This window comes from Dipodascopsis tothii (genome assembly GCF_038497935.1).
Source record: "Dipodascopsis tothii strain CBS 759.85 unplaced genomic scaffold V1510scaffold_18, whole genome shotgun sequence".
In the NCBI taxonomy this organism is placed as follows: Eukaryota; Fungi; Ascomycota; class Lipomycetes; order Lipomycetales; family Lipomycetaceae; genus Neoaidaea; species Neoaidaea tothii.
Window position 1 is genome coordinate 350 of NW_027118002.1, and position 20184 is coordinate 20533.

Here is a 20184-nt window from a genome sequence, read left to right on the forward strand (position 1 = left end):
GGCAGTGCCACGAGCCTCCGGCGGCGACTCCGTCGAGGGTAGGCCCTGCGGGCGGCTATGCGCCACATGCGCCACGGGTACGATCTGGCCGCAGGCAGCCACCCTCCACGGAGTCGCGCCGGAGGCTCACCGGTGGCGGTGCTACCAGCCTCCGGCGGCTCCGGCGACGGCAGGCCCCGCGGGCGGCCATGCGCTACAGCGGCTCTATGCCCAAGATGTACAATGCAATTGTGACTAGTCAAACACGTAGAGCCGGCGACGGATGTCGTCCAGCAGCCAGGCAAAGGCCGGCTTGATGCCGTCGCCGGTGTAGGCGCTGCACGGCACCACGCTGCAGGCGTGGTTGGCAATGGCGTCGATTCCGAGGGCCTGGGTCAGCGGCGCCGGCGGCAACGTACCTCTCGCACAGCAGCCACGGCGCGGTCGCGGTCGGCCGCGTCCGTGATGGTGTCGGTCTTGTTGACGAGCACGAGCAGGGTCGCGCCCTGGAGCCGGTCCTCGGCCAGCACACGGGCGAGCTCGCGCCGGCAGTCGTCCAGCCGGTCGAGCGAGGCCGCGTCGACGACCCAGACGATGGCGTCGGTCTTGTCAAAGTAGTTGCGCCAGAACGGCCGCAGCGACGACTGGCCGCCGACGTCCCCTTCGGTCAGCGCGTCCGCGTCGCGACTTACACAGATCGATCTTGTACCTGGCGTCAGAGGGCCCGGCCGCACACGTACCCGTTCAGATCGAGCGTCTTGATGGCGAAGCCGAGCGTGGGCGCGACCTCCTGGACGTCCTGGTTGAGCACGGCCTTGACCACGGACGTCTTGCCGGCGTTGTCGAGCCCACTGCGGTCAGCACGCCCGCCGCCGTACTTACAGCATCAGCACTCGGACCTGCCGGTCCTTGAGCTTTTGTTTGCGGAGCACAGTGAGCAAGCCCATGGTGTTGTGTAGAAAAACGCGCCGACGTAACAAACACCTCATGGAATTGCACCGACAGCGCAGCGACCGCGAGCGGACGCGGGAGCGCGAGCGCGACCGCGACAAGGACCGCGCCAGGGACCGCGATCGGCGGGACCGTGACCGTGAGCGGGACCGGGAGCGGGACCGCGATCGCGACCGCGATCGCGACAGAGACCGCGACCGAGCCGACCGCGACCGCCGCCACGACCACGACGGCCGTCGCCGCGACCGCAGCCCCGGCCGGCGCGACGACCGCAGCGGACGACTGGGCCGCGACGGCCGCGACGGCCGCGACGACCGCGACGGCCGCCGCAGCCGTGACGGCCACGATCGCCGCGAGCGCGGCGACGACCGCAAAGGCTCGACCCCGGGCCGCTCGTCGACCGGCCACTCGTCCAGCCGATCCGGCCAGGCAATCCATCCGGCCGACAGCCTGCGCGGCCCTGCCGACGGCCCCCAGCCGGGCCCGGCCGGCCGGACTGGCCAGGTCCAGGAACTGTTCGTCATCGACGTCAAAGGCGACGCCAACAATCTCGCCTACGAGGCCACACACAAGTACGCAGCGCCCAAGTACCTGCGCGCCGGCAACGGCCGTGTCATTGGGCTGCCCGGCCAGCTGCGGATCGACCGGCGGCCGACCGGCGCCGCCGTCGAGCTCAGCGGCGGCGGCGGGCCGCGGCCGAAATGGTCAATAGCCGCAACCGCCCGGCGGGTCCGCGGCGGCGCGGTCACGGCACTCGCGGAATTCGAGCCCGTGCGCACAGCCACCGCCCGCGGGCTGCTCGACTTCACTGTCTCGGACTCGTCCGAGGAGTCCGAGTCCGAGCCGGCCGCGCCCAGCCGGGTCGCCGAGCTCTCGCAGGCCGTCGAGCGCAGGCCCGCGGACGCCGCGGCGTGGATCGCGCTCGCGGCCGCCCTTGCCGACACCGCGCCGGCCGGCTCGCCTGCCCGGGTCCGTGCCGAGCTTGCGCTGTCGGTCTACAAGCGGGCGATCGAGGCCAACGGCGGCAACGCCGACCTCGTCCGCCGATACATGGAGGTCTTTGAGACCTTCTACGGCAAGTACGCTGCGGCCGACCGCTGGCGGTCGCTCGTGCGGGCCCACCCGGACGTGACCGAGCTCTGGCTGGGCTGGTTCGACTTTGTGCTGCGCGACGCCGCCGACTTTCGGTTCGACGCCGTCCTCGACACCGTCCGCGACATTGTGGCCACCGTGCGCGACCTGGCGCGCCGCGACCCGGCCGCGGAGACCGTGTACGTGTACGTGGTGGCGTGGACCGCGCGCGTACTGGCCGAGGCGGGCTACGGCGAGTGGTCGCGGGGCCTGATCCAGCTGCTCGTGTACGCCAACGTGATGGCTCCGACGGCCGACACGGCCGCCCTGCGCGCGTTCTGGGAGTCGGACGCACGGCGACCGGGCGAGGCCGACGACGACGCTGCAGGCGGGAGCGCTGTGGACGACGAAACGGACGGTTTGGCCGACATGGACGCGGCCGCGGCTGCGCTTGGCCTGGACGACCCGGCCGCTCCGGCCGCGGTCGCCGCGGTGGCTCAGTCGTGGGCGGCCCGGGAACGCGTGGCTGCGCCACCGGCACGCGTGGCCGCGCGCGTGCGCGACCCGTTTCGGATCGCGCTCTTTGACGACCTGGCCGGGCTCGTTTGTACGGTCACGACGGCCGACGCCCGGCGGGATCTGGTCTGGGCCTGCCTGACGTTGGCTGGCTGCGACACCGAATGGAACCGCGACAGCATCTTTGCGGACTGGCCGTCGTCTGGGGGATACATGCGAGTGGCCGGGGAGGCCGGTGGTGCGCATACAGCCGCCGCAGACGATAAAGCCGCTGGCGCGCATACAGCCGCTGGCGCGCATACAGCCGCCGGAGCGCATACAACCGCTGACGCGCATACAACCGCCGACGCGCATACAACCGCTGGCACGCATACAGCCACCGACACGCATACAGCCGCTGGCGCGCATACAACCGCCGACCTCGCCGCCCGCATAGCCGCTACCCATATAGCCGCGCCCTTTGCCGAAACGTTTGCCGCCGACGTTGTCGCCGCCACCGCAGACGAGCGCGTCCTCGTCTGGCAAGTCGACCGCGTCGTCGCTGCTGGTGGCCCGGCGCTGGCCGTCGCCAAGCAGCTGCTCAAAAAGCACCGGCAGTGCATTGCCCTCTGGACGGCCTACGCCCGTGCCGAGTGGCGCCTCGGCGACCGTGTCCGTGCCGCCGGCGTCTTCCAGACCATCCTCGGCCTCATTGCTGCCGAGGACGACCGGCTGACGCTCTGGGCGGCCTGGGCCGAGCTCGCCCTGCTCGACGGCCAGGACGCCCTCGCCGTCGTCGGCGGCCTGGCCGCCGGCGTCCCCGACAGCTCCGGCAGCGCGCTGGTGCGCGCCCGCCGCCGGCTGCAGGACGATCTCGGCCGCCACCTGGCTGCGCACGCGTTCGATCTCGCCGCCGCCGCCGTCCGCTGCCTCATGATCGCCGAGTACGCCACGGCCGGCGTCGAGCCTGCCATGGCCGTCCACGCGGCCTTCACGGCCTCGGCCGGGCCCGTGCCTGCCGCCGGCCGCGCCCGCGAGGCCACCGACGTGTTCGCGGCCAAGCTGCTCGGCCACCACGCCGCCACTGCGCCCATCTTCCGGGTGGCTGTCCTGCGCGCCCACCTCGAGCGCGCCCTGGCGGACTTTCCCTGGAACATGGACCTCGTCCGGCTGTACGCGGCCAACGAGCGCCGGTACCGACTTGAGCGCAACGTCGGGCGCCTGCTGGCTGACGTGCTGCTGCTGCCCGACAACATCTCGGTCGACGTCGTGCGGTTCGCGGTCGCCTACGAGACCGACTTTGGCTCGCCCCACGCCGTCCGCGCGCTGTTTGAGCGCGCCGTGGCCGCCCCGCGTATCCGCACCAACGTCTCGGTCTGGCAGGCCTACGTCGACTTTGAATACGCGGCCGGACATCGCCTTCAGGCCAAGCGCGTGCTGTTCCGGGGGCTGTCGGCGTGCCCGTGGTCCAAAGACCTGGCGCTGTACGCGCTCGACGGCCTGCACGACACGCTCGGCGTCAGTGAGCGCCGGCAGATCACGGACCTGCTGCAAGAGCGCGAGCTGCGGCTACAGTGGCCGGTGCCGCTGGCGCTGACGGGGCCGGCGGACGAGCCGGACTCGAGCTCGGACTCGGACTCGGACTCTGCGGACTCGAGCTAGCGCACGCCGTGCATACAGCCGCACACTTGCATACAACCGCATGTTTCGCACGCGTCCGGCCACATACAGCCGCCGGCATACATATAGCCGCACAGCGCACCGCCACGCTCGTGTCGTGGCGGCCTGGCGGCACGCGGCGGTGCTCTACACAATTCCTTGCAGGTCTCTATTAGTGGCCAGCCGGGGTCTGTACAGCCGGCCGGCCAAACGCATCAGGATAGGAGAGTAGAATACACGCGGGCGTCAAAAACGGGGTGGCGGCCCGCGAGGCCGCGGCCGCCGGAAATGCAAAACTGTGTCGGCCGCTCAAACCAGGCCGTTGCGCGCAGCCCACTCGCGGCCGCCCAGGAAGACGTTGTCGGGGTCGTAGGTGGCGCGCAGGCGCTTGAACTGCGCACCCTCGGCGCGGAACCAGTCCGAGTAGACGGCAGCCAAGCCGACCATGCCGCCGTCGCGCAGACGCGCAGGCTTGTTGCGGGCCAGGCCAATGAAGTTCTTGGCCCAGTGCGGCTTGCCGCCAAAGGACATCATGATGGTCTCGAACTCCTCGTACCACTGGCCGATCGGCGGGTCCTGGCGGAACGGCCGGTACATGGTCGCGTTGAGGTACAGCGTCAGGTTGTTGACAGTGATCGGCTGGGCCGCGTCCGGGTACTGCACCCGCGGCGAGATGTCGAGCAGGGGGCGCAGCGTGTTGCCCGGGATGGCGCCAAAGCCAGACGTCTTGTCCACCATGTCGAACTCGGACACGGCGCGGGCCGGGTCCGGGTACGAGTTGTTCGAGCAGCGGACCTCGATAGGCGCGTGCACGTAGTACCGGCCGGACTTGGCCGCCGACAGCACGGCGTCTTCGACCAGCTGCAGGATCTGCGTGCCGTCCTTCATGGGCACGGCCCACTCGTTGACAAACTGCTTGAACAGGCAGTCCATGTTCAGGCCCTCGACCGAGTTCTGAACGGCCTCGTCCGCGACGGCGCCGCCGAACGTCTCGTCCCAGCCGTACTGCTTCGAAAACACCCACCGCTCGATCGCCGGCGTCGCGCGCGGATACAGCTTGACCGCGAACCACAGCAGCGCCTCGTAGAAGAACCGGCCGGCGGGCGTGCCGTACCACGACGCGCGCGGCGCCGACAGCGCCTTGGACGACTTTTGCGCGCGCCACAGGATGCACTTGGCCGAGTACGGGAACCACCACACACGCACGTACTCGGACGACGTCCAGACCGTGTCCCAGATCTTGAGCAGGTGCTTGAAGTCGATGATCTCTTGCCGCGACTGCACCGTGAACGCCGGCACGGCGCGCACGGTGACGTGCGTGATGATGCCCAGCTTGCCCAGCGACAGAAGTGCCGCCTGGAACAGCTCCGGCTCGGTCTCGGCCGAGACCGTGATCAGCTCGCCCGAGGCCACCAGCAGCGTCAGGTTCACGACCTGCTGCGACACCAGGCCGTGGAACGCCGACGAGCCGTGCGTGCCCGTCGAGATGATGCCTGCGATCGACTGCTCCGAGATCGAGCCCAGGTTCTGCAGCGCCAGGCCTTGCGCCGCCAGCGCCTCGTTGAGCTGCCAGATACGGATGCCCGCTTCCACCCGCACGTCTGTGTACAGTCCGGCAGGGTGCGGCGCCGTCGACAGCACCTGCCGGAACCGGTCGAGATTAACCACCCAGTCGTTGGTCATCGTCAGGTCCGACGGCGAGTGCCCGGACCCGACCACCGTGATTGTCTTGCGCGCCGCGTGCGCCGCGCGCACCACCGCCTGCAGCTGCTCCACCGACTCGGGCTGCGAGTAGCACTCGGGTCGGCACCAGAACGTGAGCGCCCATGTTGAATGCAGCTTGCCGCTGGCCGAGAACGGCTGGATGTCTGAGGGGATCGCCATCGTGCGCCTAGAGCCGGTTTGCGCAGCCGATCGTGTGCCTGCTGTCAGCCCGACTCGGCCCCGCCCGCCGCCCACTACTTACTGCCTGCCAATCGATTTACGTCCGTGGCCGAGCGGTCACCGGCTGGATGCGATGCGAAAGAGTCCGGAGCTCTCGTGTCGTCTGTTCTGCCAGGAGGTGGAAAAATCTTCACCGCCACTTTTCCGCTCCTGCGCCGCACATCGTGCGGCTCACCCCTGAACGCCCACGCGACCCACCTGCTCCGGCCGGGCCAGCCGCCCGCCTCGCCGGCTGGCGGCCTGACGTCGCGGCTGGCCGCCTGGGTGGCGTGTCGGCACCGCTGGCGGACCACCGGCGCGCGCCCGGGCAGTCCGACGGCGGCCACCTCCGGCTGCGCCGGCGCGCGTGCGCACGCGGGCATGAGCCGCACGAGGTGCATGAGCCGCACAGAGTGCGGCTAGAGCCCCATCTCGCTGGCGAGGCCACACCGCACATGCCCGGCTGCGCCGCACATGGTGCGGCTGCCATCCGCCGGCGCCGGCTGCGTAGCTGCGCCGTCCCGACATCGGTGCGTCTGGGCTATAGTCCTGGCCGGCCGCAGTGCGACCGCCGGGCCGCCGCCGGGACCGCAGGACCCGGCACCTGACCAGCCGTAGCAGGCGTCTGATCACCACCTGTTCATACGCTGCGGCTGCCAGCGTGGCCTGAGAGCGTACGGTGCGTGCCTGGGCTGAGCCGCACGTGGCTGGCACGTGTGGCGCAGCAGGTCCCGGCTGCGGCTTTGGCCGGCCGTACCGCCTTCCCAAGGCGTACAGCCCGCCGGCCAGCCGCTGTGCCTCTCTCAGATGTCCGCGGTCGCGGCCGCGCCACCCGCGACCAATTGGCCTGCTCTCAGTCGCGCTCCGTTGTGGCTGGCGGCCAGCTGTCGCACCCAGGGAGGTTTCTGATTACGTTCGCTTTTACGCAAGTGGTCGAACAACGATCGGACTAGCGTCTCTTCATTCTCCCGACCACATTCGCTTGGGGTTTCTCCCACGCTTGCTGTTGCCGTCGATTGCCGGCGGCATTGCGCCCGGCCTGTGGGTCTGGCGTCGCGCGCATCCGAAACCCGCGACTACTGCGCTTGCTGCGTCGGGCGCGTCCATAGTTGATCCCTGCGTGGCCCCCAGGTACACAGCCTGGTCCCAATTGCCGCGGGCTTTGACAACGGGCGGGCCCGATATCGGCGTGGCTAGCATTCACAAGTGCGGAGTAGCTGCCGGCTGTACGGAGTGACTATTATTGGGCTGTACCCAGACACCCCAGCACGGCCAGCCACGGAACGGCTGCCGGCGATCGGCCGGAGGGAGTTCCAAGAGCGCGGATACCCGAGGCAGGCCCGGTGGACTGTGTCACGACCGGGTCACAGCTGCGTCACGGCTGTGTCACGAGCGTGTCACGAGCGCGTTGCGACGCGCTCTTCAACAACGGGCCGTTGTACGGGAACCCGAGGTCCACCGGCCGCCGCCGCTGGCCAAGCAGCTTCTGAGTGCGCGCGCCGTTTCGGTGGCCACCTAGCGGTCCGGCTCGGACGGCCGCGGACGCGCGGACCGTCGTCCGCTGCGGCACGTAGATGTGGATTTAGGCGGCGGTCCGGCGCACGAACCTCCTGGACCCGGCTGGTCCCAGGCGGACCCAGCGGACCTAATCGGGTCCGGCCGGCGCAGGCCGGACCCGGGCCGGACCTAATAACCCCGCCGGACCCGGCTGGACCTACCCCTCACTCCTATCCTGGCCGCACCTGGTGGCCCCCGGCGGCCGCCCGGGCGGGCCCGGCGCCCAGAAGACGCCTGCGCTGCACCCCCGGTAATGCACAGGACAGGGTGTGGCGCCAGCAGTGCGAAAGCTTGCGGTGGCGAAGTGGCGCTGCTCTTTGTGTTGGGTCCGGACCCGCGGACCCAGTCCGCGCCGGTATCGGCGGGTGGCACAACGGATGACAAGACGGCAAACCTTACCTTGTCCTTTTTGGCTTCCCCACCGTTGCGCGCTGACTCTTATACGGGCAACGCAGAATTTTTTCTGTTACTCACAACCGACGAGAATTTTTAAAGGTGCTTGTTCCTATCGGTGGCCACCAACTCTACCAGATTTTTTTCCCTGCCTTTGTCTCCCCAGACAGTCGTGCAACCAACCGGATTCTTGTCGCGCTCTCACCAGACGCCTCGGTCCAGTCTTTGAAAAGCCCCTAGCATTCAGCAGGCGGTCAGGCAATCAACTCACCCGCACACACAAAGGAGATGCTCAGCAGAACGTCGAGGAACGTCGCGGCCCGGTCGCCGCTTGCGCGCCAGGTGCGCACGCTCAAAACCCTGCGGCCCGCTGTCCGGCCCGCGGCTGTCCCGCGGAGGACTGTCGCCAACGCGGCTGTGTAAGTCGCATTCCCCCTTCGCCCGCTAACAGCAGTGATGCCAGCAAGCCGAAGGTCGCCACCATGCCGCCTCGTCAGACTGACGACACCCTGGCCAAGATCAAGCCGTCGACGAGCAACATGACGGATGAATTCTTCGGCATGTCCGGCGGCGAGATCTTCCACGAGATGATGCTGCGGCATAAGGTCGAGCACATCTTTGGGTACCCTGGCGGAGCGATCCTGCCCGTTTTTGACGCCATTTACAACTCGAAGCACTTCAACTTTGTTCTGCCCCGGCACGAGCAGGGCGCTGGCCACATGGCGCAGGGTTACGCCCGCGCGTCGGGCAAGCCCGGCGTTGTGCTTGTCACGTCTGGCCCGGGCGCTACCAACGTGATCACGCCCATGGCCGACGCTCTCTCGGACGGCACGCCCCTTGTCGTTTTTTCGGGCCAGGTTGCCACTTCTGCCATCGGCACCGACGCCTTCCAGGAGGCTGACGTCGTCGGCATCTCGCGCTCATGCACCAAGTGGAACGTCATGGTCAAGTCTGTGGACGAGCTGCCGAAGCGCATCAACGAGGCTTTCGAGATCGCGCTGTCGGGCCGCCCGGGCCCGGTCCTCGTGGACCTGCCTAAGGACGTCACCGCCGCGATTCTTCGCAAGCCGATTCCTACGCCGACCATCAACACGATCCCGACCCAGCAGGGTCTGTCGCTCTCGGCCCTGGCCGCTTCGTCGGGCATCACTCGTGAGGCTCTCCGCCGCACGGCCGACCTCGTCAACATGGCCAAGAAGCCTGTTATTTACGCCGGCGCCGGCATGCTCGCCCGCGAGGACGGTGCGCGCATTCTGAAGGAGTTCGCCGACAAGCTTTGCATTCCGGTTACGACCACCCTCCAGGGCCTCGGTGCCTTTGACGAACTGGACCCCAAGTCCCTGCACATGCTCGGCATGCACGGCTCCGCCTACGCCAACATGGCCATGCAGGAGGCCGACCTCATCCTGGCCCTCGGCGCCCGCTTCGACGACCGTGTGACCGGCAACGTTGCCAAGTTTGCTCCCGAGGCCCGCCGGGCCGAGGCTGCTGGCCGTGGCGGTATCGTTCACTTTGACATCTCGCCCAAGAACATCAACAAGATCGTCCAGGTCACCGAGGCTGTCGAGGGCGACGTCATCGACTCGCTCACGCGCCTCGTCGACATGGTCGAGCCTGTGGCTGAGCGTCCGGAGTGGTTTGAGCAGATCAACACCTGGAAGGCCAAGTTCCCCTTCGAGTTCAACCGCAACACCGAGAACGGCATGATCAAGCCCCAGCAGGTCATCGAGGACCTCTCGCGTCTCACTGAGGGCAACAAGCAGAACACCATCATCACGACCGGTGTCGGCCAGCACCAGATGTGGACTGCCCAGCACTTCCGCTGGCGTTACCCCCGCACGATGATCACCTCGGGTGGTCTCGGAACCATGGGCTACGGTCTGCCTTCGGCCATCGGCGCCAAGGTTGCTCGGCCCGATGCCACTGTCATCGACATCGACGGTGACGCCTCGTTCAACATGACCCTCACTGAGCTGTCGACGGCGGCCCAATTCAACATCGGCGTCAAGATCATCGTTCTGAACAACGAGGAGCAGGGCATGGTCACCCAGTGGCAGTCGCTCTTTTACGAGGACCGCTACTCGCACACTCACCAGCGCAACCCCAACTTTGTCATGCTGGCCGAGGCGATGGGCGTCAAGGGCATGCGTGTGACCAAGCCCGAGGAGCTCGAGGCTACCCTGAAGGAGTTCCTGGCTTACGAGGATGGCCCTGTCCTCCTTGAGATCATGACTGCCAAGAAGGTCCCTGTGCTGCCGATGGTCCCCGGTGGCAAGGCCCTGCACGAGTTCCTTGTGTATGATGCCGCCGAGGAGAAGGAGCGCGACGAGCTGCGCGCTAAGCGTACGAACAACAAGTTCTAGACGCGACGGCGCAAAATTTTGGACTCTTGACCTTGTTCTGTTGGACCGAATATAGACAAAAATCGCGAAAAGCACATGCACCGCTCAAAAGTTCTTTTGTTTCTTTCTAGTGTATGGCCTCTGCAAGGCCGGGTCTGTGGTGTAAAAAGCCGCGGACTGTATCTATGGGATACGGGCGTTCGTTTTTTTATTGCTCATGTTAGTTAATTGAATTACGTTGACCTTAAGACGAGATGTAGCGAGAAGCGTCGGGCTGTTGTGTGGCAGCCGGGACGATGTTTGGGATGCGACGGTGTATTTTGCGGAGAATGGTGGGAAAGCCAAGAATTAGGTGCCGACGGTAGGGTTTCCTGCAGGTCATGCGGCTGACCCTGACTTGTGCCCCGAGTCCAGGCCGTCTCGGTCCCATGCGTCGGGTCGCCACGACGGGTCATTGCCACGGGTCGCGGGTCACCACCACGGGTCGCGGGTCACCGCCACGGGTCGCAGGTCACCGCCACGGTCGCGAAACACACCACGGCTTTCGCGTTCTGCAGCATTCCTTACGTTGTCAACTATTCAAGTAGCCAGCCTACGTGTCTACAGATAATGGATGGAAACTGTGCTTATCAGCTGTTCACTTCGTGTCGATGACAGACGAGGACGGCGGTTGTCAGCTCTTGTCGAGACGAGTGGACTTTAGCTGTCGTAAGACCCAGCCGCACGCCGTCGAGACCGAATGGAAGGACGCAACATAGCATATACAGATCCTGCTATCATTTAGCTGTCAGTCTCTACGCCAATGTATCGTAGATTCATCTATTCAATGTGCTAAGTCCGTCCGTTCAGTGGTGGTCCTCGATCTCCTCAATGACGAACCAGTCCTCAACATCGGGCTCCTCAACGGCAGCGGCCTCGACGCCCTCAACCTCGACGGCCTGGGCCTCGTAGGCGGTAACGTCAGCCTCGGCGGTGCCCTCGAAAGCAGGGACGGCAGGAGCCTTGGGGACAGACCACGGCTTGACCTGACCCTCCGAGTCGGTGGCCTTGATGGTCGGGGCCTTGTAGGCCTTGAGCTCCTTCAGGTACAGGTCCTGGATGATGTCGGCTGCGGTCAGCACGGTAGGGCGTTTGTGGACATACCCCGTCTGGGAACCGACGTTCCGAATCGTCTCGTGAAGGCGGGGACGGCGGTGCGCTGCTTGTTAGCCTCGGTCTTGTCGGACGGGGCGGCCACGGGCGGATGCAACGGCGGTCGAGACACGCAATTGCGCAAAACGACCGGTGCGCGCGGGCCGTGGGGTCGCGCAGTAGCTGTTGGCCGACGCCGTCGATGCCGGCCGAATCGCGCGCTCCCATTCGTCCGCGCGAAAAAACATTTTCACGGCCGCGAACTGGCGCAGCGCGCATCGGACGGCAGGCCGCGAGCTGGCGTCCATCATGGTTCACCTACCGAAACAGCACGGAGAGTCTGGGAGAACATGTTGACGGAGTGTGGGCTGGTAATTGCGGTGAGAAAGCAGGAAAGAGAGGGAGGGCGGTCGCTTTTTTGGTAAATTTTCGGAAGCGCTGCGAAGCTGTGACCCGGCTGTGAGCGGGCGGCCAGCGCCTGGCCGGCCCGGCGAATCAGCGGCAGCGAGTGGGTTAGGGCAGTCCAGAGGGCGGCTGGAGGCCCTAGCCCTATATCGTGCCTAACCCTGTCAAACAAAGAGCCGCGACCCCAACCCTGACTCGCAGCGCAAAAAGTCGATCGCCACTTTTTTTCGGCCGTCTTCTCTGGTTTCTCTGGTTGTTGACTTGCGGCCGTAGACGACGGCACAGTCAGGCAACGAAGAGAGCGACCCGGGAGCAGTGCGAGGCCACGCGAAAGCGCGGACAGCATGACCAGCGGTGTGATGACGATGTCGGGCGGAACGATGGTGAGCCCGGGAGCGGCGCCGTTCCAAAAGAACCTGAACGTTCACCTGCTGTGCCCGGACTGCCGAGAGGACCCGCCGAACCTGGTGGAGAACTTCAGCGAGGGCGACATGGTGTGTGGGTCGTGTGGTAGGTGGCCTGCAGAACGCAGCGCTGACGCCAGGGCTGGTGCTGGGCGACCGGATCATTGACACGCGGTCCGAGTGGCGGACGTTTGCCAACGACGACCAGGGCTCGGATGACCCGAGCCGTGTCGGCGAGGCGATGAACCCGCTGCTGAACGGCAACCAGCTCGACACCATGATCTCGTTTGGCCTGCCCGGAACGACCGTCGGCCGCGAGTTGAGCCGCGCCCAGAACAAGGCCGTGCACGACAAGCGGGACTCGGCGCTCCAGCAGGCCTACTCGAAGATCTCGCAGATGTGCGAGCGCTACTCGCTGCCCAAGATGGTGCAGGACGCGGCGAAGGAGATCTACAAGATCGTTGAGGACAATCGTAAGCTGAAGGGCAAGTCCCAGGAGAGCATCGAGGCGGCGGCGATTTTCATCGCGTGCCGCCAGTCGGGTGTTGGCCGCACGTTCAAGGAGATCTGCCTCCTGACGTCGGTGCCTAAAAAGGAGATTGGTCGGGTGTTCAAGGTCATGAAGGCGATTCTGCTGGCGAACGGCAGCAATATCGAGGCCGCGAACGCGCCGGAGGAGTACCAGACGGCGTCGACGAGTGCCGAGGACCTCATGAACCGGTTCTGCTCGCATCTCGGTCTGTCGACGACGGTGGCCAGCGGCGCCCAGCATATCGCGCGCGCGGCCGCGCACGAGGGCATCCTGGCCGGCCGTTCTCCCATTTCCATCGCGGCCGCGGCTATCTACATGGCCGCTGGTCTCTTTGGCGAGCCCAAGTCTGCGTCCAAGATTGCCGAGCGCGCGGGCGTCAGCGACGGCACTATCAAGACCAGCTACAAGTTTCTGTGGGAGGCGAGGGACAAGATCATCGATCAGTCCTGGATTGACACCAAGAAAGCGTCGCTGGCCGGTCTGCCGAAGGTGTAAAACGAACGAAACGTACGACGGGCGCCGAGAGAGCGGCGCCCGCGAGCGACCACGTCGCGATTTTTTTTTTTTTTTTTTTTTGATTTTGGACCCCAAAATTGAATAGAGGCGAGAGCCCGTGTATGCTATATATTGTAGAGCCAGCCGGCGCCGGAGCTAGAATTCCGCGGGCGGCAGCCGCGAGCGCCGCGGCGGTGTGGCTGGCCGCGTGGCGCGCCGCGTGCCTGCGCCGTTGGTGTGACGAGCTTGGACAGAGTCCGCGCCGCGGTCTGCGTTGTCCGCGCTGTCGTAGAGCGCGCTGGCCGACGCGTCAGCGCCGTGGTCGGGATCGTCCGCGTCGTCTGGCTCTGGGCCTGCGTCCGCGCCCGCATCCGCGTCGTCCGCGTCCGTAAAACTGCCGCCGGTGTCGTCCGCCAGCGTCTTCAACGTGCTGCCTGCCGAACCGGCCCGCGACGACCGCAGCAGCGACCGCAGCGAGCCCGGCGATCCGGTCGCACCAGCTCCACGCGCGTCGACCGGCAACCGCGCCTGCGCCGTGGCCGTGGGCGGGGCCATCTCGAGCGCCGCTGACGGCCGGTCCGCGGCCGACACGTGTGGCTTGGTGATGCGCGCCTCTGGAAAGAGCATGCGCGGAGTGATGGGCGCCACGGCCGGGTCGTCGTCCGACAGATCCTCGTCCGCGAACGGCCGGAAGATCTTCTTGCCTCGGAAGACGAAGATCATGCCCTTGCGTGGGTTGCCGTCGGCCACGGTCGCCTCGCGACCGCGTTTGGACGGCGCCTCGGCCGGCGGTCGTGCGCGCGAGCCGGATGGCTGGTCGGCCGAGCCAGGGTCCGCGTAGACCTCGATCGCGGGCTCGCGCCGGGCTTCCGGGCCGTGCAAATCAAGCCCGTCGAGATCGTCAAAGCTGTCTGTGGGCGGCGGCGCGCGCGGCCGCACGGGCGTCATCTTGTCGCGGAAGAGCATGCGGTTGAGCTTGCGGGCCGGCGTCGCCAGCGGGGCCGGCGCGGCCGTCGCCGTGGACGGTCCGGCCGAGCCCTCGTCGTCGGACCAGTCGTCCCACGTCGGCCGGCGGCGGTGCGGCGTGTCCTGCGGCGTCAGCAGCGCCGCCGCCGCCGCCGCCGCCTTGTCGCGGCGGTGGTGCGGCGTCGCGACCGAGCCGAACGGGTCGTCCGCCAGACGCGCAGCCGCATCCGGCTGGCGGTCGCGTTTGCGCCGCTCGTTGAGGATGTCCACGTAGTCGCGATCGTACATCGGGCCGTGTCGCGGAGTAGCAGGGGTCATGGCCTCGCGTGCCGGCGAAGCCGCTCGCGGCGGCGTCGTGGCCATCGCGGCCGTGTTCTGTCTGTGATCTGTCGAAGTCGTCGCGGATGGACGGCGGCGAGGTGGCCGGCGGCGGTGAGGCTGCCCCTTGGCACGTGACGCGGGTCACGTAACCCGACTCCGTGACCCGCAGGTCACGTGCGCGCGACGCGACCTAGGCGCGCGCCGCCGCACACGCTCCCCAATGAACGCCGACACGGACGCGCTGGCGGCGTCGCTGACCGGCCTCGCCGGCTCGCTCAAGAGCTGGACCGATGACGGCGACCGCGCCGAGCGCGTGCAGCAGGAGCTCGCCCAGGTCCGCCAGGTCAACACGGCCGTGACGGCCGTGCTAGCCACCATCCGCAAGTCCGAGCGCAACCTGGAGGTGAGTGTGCGCCGGCCAGGCTGACCAGGCCATCCTCGAGACGAGCAAGAACGTGGACGACCTGCTCGATCTGTGGATCCGCATCCTGTCGCAGACAGAGCACACCCAGCAGCTGCTGTTTTCGCCCAAGTGGGAGGGCGCCACCCAGGACGAGCGGCTGCACAAGGCCCGGCTGGAGGCGCAGCGGCAGCACGCGGCCCAGGCCCGCGAGCTGGCGGAGCGCCGGGCGCGCGAGGAGGAGGCGCAGCGCGGGCGCCGCGAGAAGGAGGAGGCGCAGCGCCGCGAGCGCGAGGAGGCGAAGTACAAGCGAGGCAAGTGGCCGCCAGACGGCGCTGACGGCAGTCTACGGCAACAAACTGGCCCGGCCGGGGGCGGCCAAGCCCGCGGCGCCGACAGGACGGCCGCCGACGGTGCGGGCGCCGAACGTGCCGCGGCCGACGGCGGCCGCGGCAGCCAAGCCGGCGGCGGCGACAGCGGCGGCGGCGCCGGCCACGGCGCCGGCTACGGCGCGGCCTGGCCAGCGGCGGCTGGCGCGGCCGACGCCGCGGCGGCCACCGGGCAGCTCGCTCAGCGGGCCGTCCACGGGCGCGTCGTCGTCGACGCCGTCGACGACGTCGTCGCGGCTGGAGTGGAAGTAGCGCTGCGCGCAATATATTGCCGTCTAGATCTGCTCGAGCAGACGGTCGCGTCCAAAATTGGTCAGCAGCATGCGCGACACAAAGTCGTCCATGTTGATGTAGGCGCCGCACAGGCGGCGCGAGCCGGTGAAGTTGCTGCGGCCGTGCAGCAGCCGCCAGTTGTTGAAGATCACGGCCTTGCCGGGCTGGAGCCGGAACCAGTACTGGGCGTCGGAGCGCGTCAGCAGGCCGTTCCACCGGCGGATGGCGTCGTAGAACTGGTGGATGGCCACGTCCGGGTCGCGGCCGCCCCAGCGCGACATGGTCGACCGGTCGTCGTTGTTCCAGCGGACCTGGATGAGCTCGCCGGTGGTGTCGTCGTGCGAGAGCACGGGCCGGGGCATGGCCGCCGGCCGCACAAAGACGTCGTCGTTGCCGGCCGAGTGGGCCGGGATGCGCACGCGCGAGAGCGTCTTGTAGGCGTCGCGGTCGCGCTCGCGCAGCTCGCGCGCGGCGCGGAAGCCGTCGACGAGCACGGACGCGCCGCCGGAGCCCTCGTGGTGGAGCAGGTGCAGCAGCTGCAGCCCGGGCGGGTCCGTGAAGTACGTGCCGTCCGTGTGCGGCCGCAGCGCGTCCTCGGAGTACGCCGTGTCGTTCTTGGCCATGTCGGACGTGAAGTCCCAGAACCCGCCGTAGTGCGTCGGCCGCACGAACGCGATCCGCTCGACCAGCGCCTGCGTGGCCTCGGGCGTCACGGGCACGCCCGACACGAAGCAGAACCCGAACTCGGAGATCTTGCTGGTCCAGTCGCCGACGGCGGCGTCGCCGGCCATCACCGCGTCGTACTCGACCGTCGGCGGCTCGTCTGCGATCTCCTCGCCCCAGTACGTCCGCCGCACCACCGCCGGCTTTTCGAGCACCGGCAGGTACGAATGCTGGTGCAGCCACGCCCACGAGTACAGGCTGGTGTGGCCGTCGTTGGCCCAGACGACGTGCAGGCCCTCGGCCTGGGCCTCGACCGTTTCCGGCCGGATGTGCTCGGGAATTGCGAACGTGTCGAGCAGCCGCTGCTTGGTCACGGGGTGGAAGCACCGCTCGCACTGGCACGAGTCGCGCAGCCAGATGTTGTGAAACGACGACGTCACGCCCTTCTCCCACGGCACGTACACCTTGCGGTTGTCGAACGAGACCTGGTGGTGCGGCGAGACCGTTTTGGGCGTGTCGACTTTGGCCGCGTAGACGCCCTGACGTCAGCGCCTTCGCGCGGAGACTTACCGACGAGGCACGCTGCTGCGTCTGGGGCCCGGGCCTGCCTGGTCGGGTGAGCGCTAGCAGCGCCGGGAGCAGTGGGCGCTTGCGCAGCGAGCTGAAGAGCCGGCTGCGGAGGCCGCCGGTGGGGTCCCTGGGGTCAGCATCTGAGCCGCACATCGTGCGGCGCTGCGTGCGGCGCTGCGCGGGGTGCTGCGTGTGGCGCGGCGCGTGGCGCTCTCGCGGCGCCGTGCCAGAGCACAGCCCCCGCGTGCGATGACAGCGTCGGCGATGCAGCCCGCGGCGGCGACCGCGCCGAGGGGCCGCTGCGAGCGGAGGCGGCGCCGCAGCCTGTGCGGCTCCGGCGGCCGCTCCCGCCGGCGGCTCCGGCGGCCGCTCCCGCCGGCGGCTCGCTGATTGGCCGCGTCGCCGACAGCGGTCGCGTACCACGCTGCGCCACTCGTGTAACGCCGGCGCATGCGAGCCGCACGTCGTGCGGCGCCACAGCCTGCCCGCAGGATAACGCTCCACGGGACCGCCCAGGGCTCACAGATTGAGAGTCTCCGGAGCGGCTCGGTAGAGGCCCCGCGGGCGGCTGCGGCGCCGCACGGCGTGCGGCTCGTGTCGCACGGCCGCCCACACGCACCCTCGACGGGACCGCCCTCGAACGCTCGCTCATTGGCTGGCCGCCGTAGGGACTCCGCGTCGCTCGTGTAATCTCCGCGCCGCGTAATCTCCGCGTCGCTCGTGTAACGCGCGCGGTGCCGCCTGGCCGTGAGCCGCACGCGGTGCGGCGCGAGCCGCACGCCGCGCGGCGCCGAAGCGCGTCCGCCGACCGCCCTCGCGCATCGCCGCGAGTCCCTCTCCATGGCCGCTCCAGCCGGCCGCCGCGCGGCAGCCGTACAGACGTCTCCGGCAGCACCGGCCCCGCAGGCTGCGGCTCGCCCAGCGGCGTCTCAGCACGGTCTCGGCCCGTCTCGAGCAGTCCCGGGCAGTCTCAGCAGCCAGTCTCGGCAGCCAGTCTCGGCAGACGGTCTCGGCGGCGCGTCTCGAACCGCCCCGGAGCCGCGCCAAGGCGTCGGCGGACGGCACCGCCTGCACACGGGTCGGCGGATGGCTCGGATCGGTAACTCGGCCACATAGCCGGGCAAGCGGAGCGCGGATGGCAGCGTCGCAGCGTCGCAGCAGCAGCGCCGTCTAGCGACATCACTCACCTCAGCGCCTGCAGGAACTGGAAGGGCTTCAACAGCCTGCGCATGGTGTGTGTTGACCCAGAAGCGATCGGCCGCGGAACGATCGGTCGTGGCGGTGTGCAAGTGCGGAGATCCGGGCTGCAGATATGCAGCCGTCGCACAGACAGTCTTAACGCCGGCGGTGTTCAGACCCGCGGGAATCCCATACCAGGCTACACGAGGGCCGAGCGGAGTGGTGCTGGCAGGTGTGTGGGGAAGATTATTTGGTTGGTTGTTCTAACTTTGGACCGATCGCCGATAGCTGCCAAGTTGGGCGCGACGGCACAACCGCGCCCACGGCTCTACGCGTCCGGCGCGGGCGCAGACTCGGGCACGGCTGCGGCCGGCGCAGCCGGGCGGCGGTACCCGTCGTACTCGGCGGTCGCAAAGAGCGGGTCGCCCCGGCGGCGCAGCACGAACCGCTCGTCGAGCCAGGCCTCGAGCCGGTCGAACGAGGGCTGCTGGTTCATCTCGCGGCGCTCGAGCTTGGTGAGCAGGCGGCCGGGGTGCGCGCCGGCGCCGACCATCTGCGAGAGCATGTAGATGGTGTTGCGGAACGGCAGACCGTAGGCGCGCGCGTAGTCCCAGAACAGCTCGACGGCCTTCCAGGGCGTGTACTCGTACCCGGCGAACAGCGCCGGGTTCTCGAGCAGGCCGCGGGCGGACATGACGCCGTCGGCGCCGGTGGCGGCCGCGATGCGGTACGCGTCCGCGAGCGAGAAGCAGTCGCCGTTGGCGACGACCGGGATCGACACGGACCGCTTGACGAGCGCGATCGCGTCCAGGTCGGCCTTTTCGGACGAGCGCTGGTGGCGCGTACGGCCGTGGACGATCATGTAGCTTGCGCCGGCCGCCTCGATCAGCCGGGCCAGCTCGACGAGCCGCGCGCTGTCCTTGTAGATCCGGATCTTGGCCTCGATGACCAGGTCGGGGAACGCCTCGCGCGCCGCCCGCACCATCCCCGCGATCTTCTCGGGCGTCTCCATGAGGACCGCGCCGACGCCGTCGCGCGCCTGCTCCTTGATCGGACACCCGCAGTTGAGCCCGACGCCGTCGACGTACCGCCGGATCAGCCCGACGGCCTTGACAAAGTCCTCCGGACACGACGCGCCAAACTGCGCCACCACGCCGCCGTCCAGCGTGTTGGTCGCAAAGTCGGCGTCCCGCGCGTGGTGCGACCGCGAGAACTCGCGCGCCAGCATCATTGGCGTGTAGTTGACGTCGACGTTGAAGTGGTGCAGCAGCGCCCGCATCGGTAGCTTCGAGTACCGCACCATCGGCGCGCACACGAACAGCGGCCGGCCCTGCGCCTTGGCCTCGGCAAAGAGCTCCATGATGTTGGTGCGCGCCGGTAGCGCAAACGTGCTGTGGAGCCGCTCGATGTCGTCCTCGTTGGCCGGCAGCAGGATCTGCGCCGGGATCGTGGTCTCGACACGGTCGATCTGGAACCGCGACGTGGGCACTGGCGCCCACGCGGCCGGCGTCGCCGTGGCTGTCGCATCCGCCGGGGCCGAGGCCGTTGCCGCCGTTATTGTGGCCGCCGCCGACGCCGCCGGCGCTGTCGCAGCGCCTGCGCCTGCGTCGCTCGACGTCCGCGCCGAGACCGCCTCGTCCGTCCGCAGCGTCTCCACCGCCTTTTCCTCGGCCCGCGCCGGCTGCACCCGTAGCGAGCCTCTCAGCCGGCGCAGAATCGTGTTGATCAGCGAGCCCATGGCGGAGACGGAGGGAAGAATTTTCGCTTCAGGGGTCGTGCGGCTCGATCCGGGTAACTAACGCGCGGGGCCTGCTCGGCCTCTGGCAGCCTCAGCGCACAGCCGCACGCGGTGCGGCATATAGCCGCACGGACCCCGGGCTGTTCAGCGAGCACGCCACCGGCTCCTGCCCGCAGGGCACTACCCTCGACGGAGTCGCCGCCGGAGGCACGCCGCATGCCGACGAGCGTACGTGCCTCCGGCGGCGGGGCCGGCGCGGGGGCGGGGCGCCCGGCCGGCCCCCCCCCCCGGCCCGGCCCCCCCCCGCCCGCAATAGAGGCACAACCCACCCGAGCAAAAACAATAACG

The 20184-nt window shown here is 68.3% G+C and overlaps 10 protein-coding genes across 10 annotated transcripts; 4 read left to right on the forward strand and 6 right to left on the reverse strand.

The window, feature by feature from the left end:
• Positions 1-234: 234 nt before the first annotated feature.
• V1510DRAFT_366265 (ADP-ribosylation factor family-domain-containing protein) lies at positions 235-926 on the reverse strand (the record flags this gene model as incomplete). Its single annotated transcript, XM_066931254.1, has 5 exons — positions 235-369; positions 399-640; positions 672-688; positions 720-830; positions 862-926. 5 exons carry the CDS (start codon positions 924-926, stop codon positions 235-237), a joined length of 570 nt encoding a protein of 189 aa, XP_066788449.1.
• Positions 927-966: 40 nt separating this feature from the next.
• V1510DRAFT_366476 (NRDE-2, necessary for RNA interference-domain-containing protein) lies at positions 967-4158 on the forward strand (the record flags this gene model as incomplete). Its single annotated transcript, XM_066931269.1, has 2 exons — positions 967-2752; positions 2954-4158. 2 exons carry the CDS (start codon positions 967-969, stop codon positions 4156-4158), a joined length of 2991 nt encoding a protein of 996 aa, XP_066788450.1.
• A 152-nt stretch (positions 4159-4310) lies between these two features.
• Positions 4311-6206, reverse strand: V1510DRAFT_418002 (D-arabinono-1,4-lactone oxidase-domain-containing protein). The gene has a single exon (XM_066934058.1). The coding sequence runs from the start codon at positions 6037-6039 to the stop codon at positions 4465-4467; it is 1575 nt and encodes a 524-aa protein (XP_066788451.1). The 5' UTR covers positions 6040-6206; the 3' UTR covers positions 4311-4464.
• Positions 6207-8510: 2304 nt separating this feature from the next.
• Positions 8511-10391, forward strand: V1510DRAFT_366184 (mitochondrial acetolactate synthase; the record flags this gene model as incomplete). Its single annotated transcript, XM_066931250.1, has 1 exon — positions 8511-10391. The coding sequence occupies one exon, from the start codon at positions 8511-8513 to the stop codon at positions 10389-10391; it is 1881 nt and encodes a 626-aa protein (XP_066788452.1).
• Positions 10392-10903: 512 nt separating this feature from the next.
• Positions 10904-11883, reverse strand: V1510DRAFT_418009 (ATP synthase complex subunit H-domain-containing protein). The gene is made up of 3 exons (XM_066934059.1): positions 11824-11883; positions 11514-11568; positions 10904-11478 (listed from the first exon to the last, which is right to left on the reverse strand). The coding sequence occupies exons 1-3, from the start codon at positions 11851-11853 to the stop codon at positions 11216-11218; spliced, it is 348 nt and encodes a 115-aa protein (XP_066788453.1). The 5' UTR covers positions 11854-11883; the 3' UTR covers positions 10904-11215.
• A 196-nt stretch (positions 11884-12079) lies between these two features.
• On the forward strand, positions 12080-13416 carry V1510DRAFT_379198 (cyclin-like protein). Its single transcript, XM_066931610.1, has 2 exons — positions 12080-12416; positions 12451-13416. The coding sequence occupies exons 1-2, from the start codon at positions 12251-12253 to the stop codon at positions 13335-13337; spliced, it is 1053 nt and encodes a 350-aa protein (XP_066788454.1). The 5' UTR covers positions 12080-12250; the 3' UTR covers positions 13338-13416.
• A 530-nt stretch (positions 13417-13946) lies between these two features.
• V1510DRAFT_351097 (uncharacterized protein) lies at positions 13947-14666 on the reverse strand (the record flags this gene model as incomplete). Its single annotated transcript, XM_066930863.1, has 1 exon — positions 13947-14666. A coding segment is annotated over one exon (720 nt), but the record flags the coding sequence as incomplete, so codon positions are not given.
• A 178-nt stretch (positions 14667-14844) lies between these two features.
• Positions 14845-15665, forward strand: V1510DRAFT_430621 (DASH complex subunit Duo1-domain-containing protein; the record flags this gene model as incomplete). Its single annotated transcript, XM_066935380.1, has 3 exons — positions 14845-15027; positions 15056-15338; positions 15370-15665. 3 exons carry the CDS (start codon positions 14845-14847, stop codon positions 15663-15665), a joined length of 762 nt encoding a protein of 253 aa, XP_066788456.1.
• On the reverse strand, positions 15652-18350 carry V1510DRAFT_418014 (uncharacterized protein). Its single transcript, XM_066934060.1, has 3 exons — positions 18107-18350; positions 16920-17046; positions 15652-16888 (listed from the first exon to the last, which is right to left on the reverse strand). The coding sequence occupies exons 1-3, from the start codon at positions 18148-18150 to the stop codon at positions 15689-15691; spliced, it is 1371 nt and encodes a 456-aa protein (XP_066788457.1). The 5' UTR covers positions 18151-18350; the 3' UTR covers positions 15652-15688.
• V1510DRAFT_418017 (uncharacterized protein) lies at positions 18351-19831 on the reverse strand. The gene has a single exon (XM_066934061.1). The coding sequence runs from the start codon at positions 19456-19458 to the stop codon at positions 18427-18429; it is 1032 nt and encodes a 343-aa protein (XP_066788458.1). The 5' UTR covers positions 19459-19831; the 3' UTR covers positions 18351-18426.
• Between the last annotated feature and the right edge of the window lie 353 nt (positions 19832-20184).

What these genes read in the sequence shown, in the direction of transcription:
- V1510DRAFT_418017 (XM_066934061.1), bottom strand. Translation starts at nt 19,458, where the DNA reads ATGGAGCTCTTTGCCGAGGCCAAGGCGCAGGGCCGGCCGCTGTTCGTG.
- V1510DRAFT_418014 (XM_066934060.1), bottom strand. Translation starts at nt 18,150, where the DNA reads ATGCGCAGGCTGTTGAAGCCCTTCCAGTTCCTGCAGGCGCTGAG. An exon ending in CAGTTCCTGCAGGCGCTGAG is followed by an intron (nt 17,047 to 18,106) that starts GTGAGTGATGTC and finishes TGCTGACCCCAG; the next exon opens with GGACCCCACCGGCGGCCTCC. An exon ending in CGCAGCAGCGTGCCTCGTCG is followed by an intron (nt 16,889 to 16,919) that starts GTAAGTCTCCGC and finishes CGCTGACGTCAG; the next exon opens with GGCGTCTACGCGGCCAAAGT.
- V1510DRAFT_418009 (XM_066934059.1), bottom strand. Translation starts at nt 11,853, where the DNA reads ATGTTCTCCCAGACTCTCCGTGCTGTTTCG. An exon ending in AGACTCTCCGTGCTGTTTCG is followed by an intron (nt 11,569 to 11,823) that starts GTAGGTGAACCA and finishes GCTAACAAGCAG; the next exon opens with CGCACCGCCGTCCCCGCCTT. An exon ending in AACGTCGGTTCCCAGACGGG is followed by an intron (nt 11,479 to 11,513) that starts GTATGTCCACAA and finishes TGCTGACCGCAG; the next exon opens with CCGACATCATCCAGGACCTG.
- V1510DRAFT_418002 (XM_066934058.1), bottom strand. Translation starts at nt 6,039, where the DNA reads ATGGCGATCCCCTCAGACATCCAGCCGTTCTCGGCCAGCGGCAAGCTG.
- V1510DRAFT_379198 (XM_066931610.1), top strand. Translation starts at nt 12,251, where the DNA reads ATGACCAGCGGTGTGATGACGATGTCGGGCGGAACGATGGTGAGCCCG. An exon ending in CATGGTGTGTGGGTCGTGTG is followed by an intron (nt 12,417 to 12,450) that starts GTAGGTGGCCTG and finishes CGCTGACGCCAG; the next exon opens with GGCTGGTGCTGGGCGACCGG.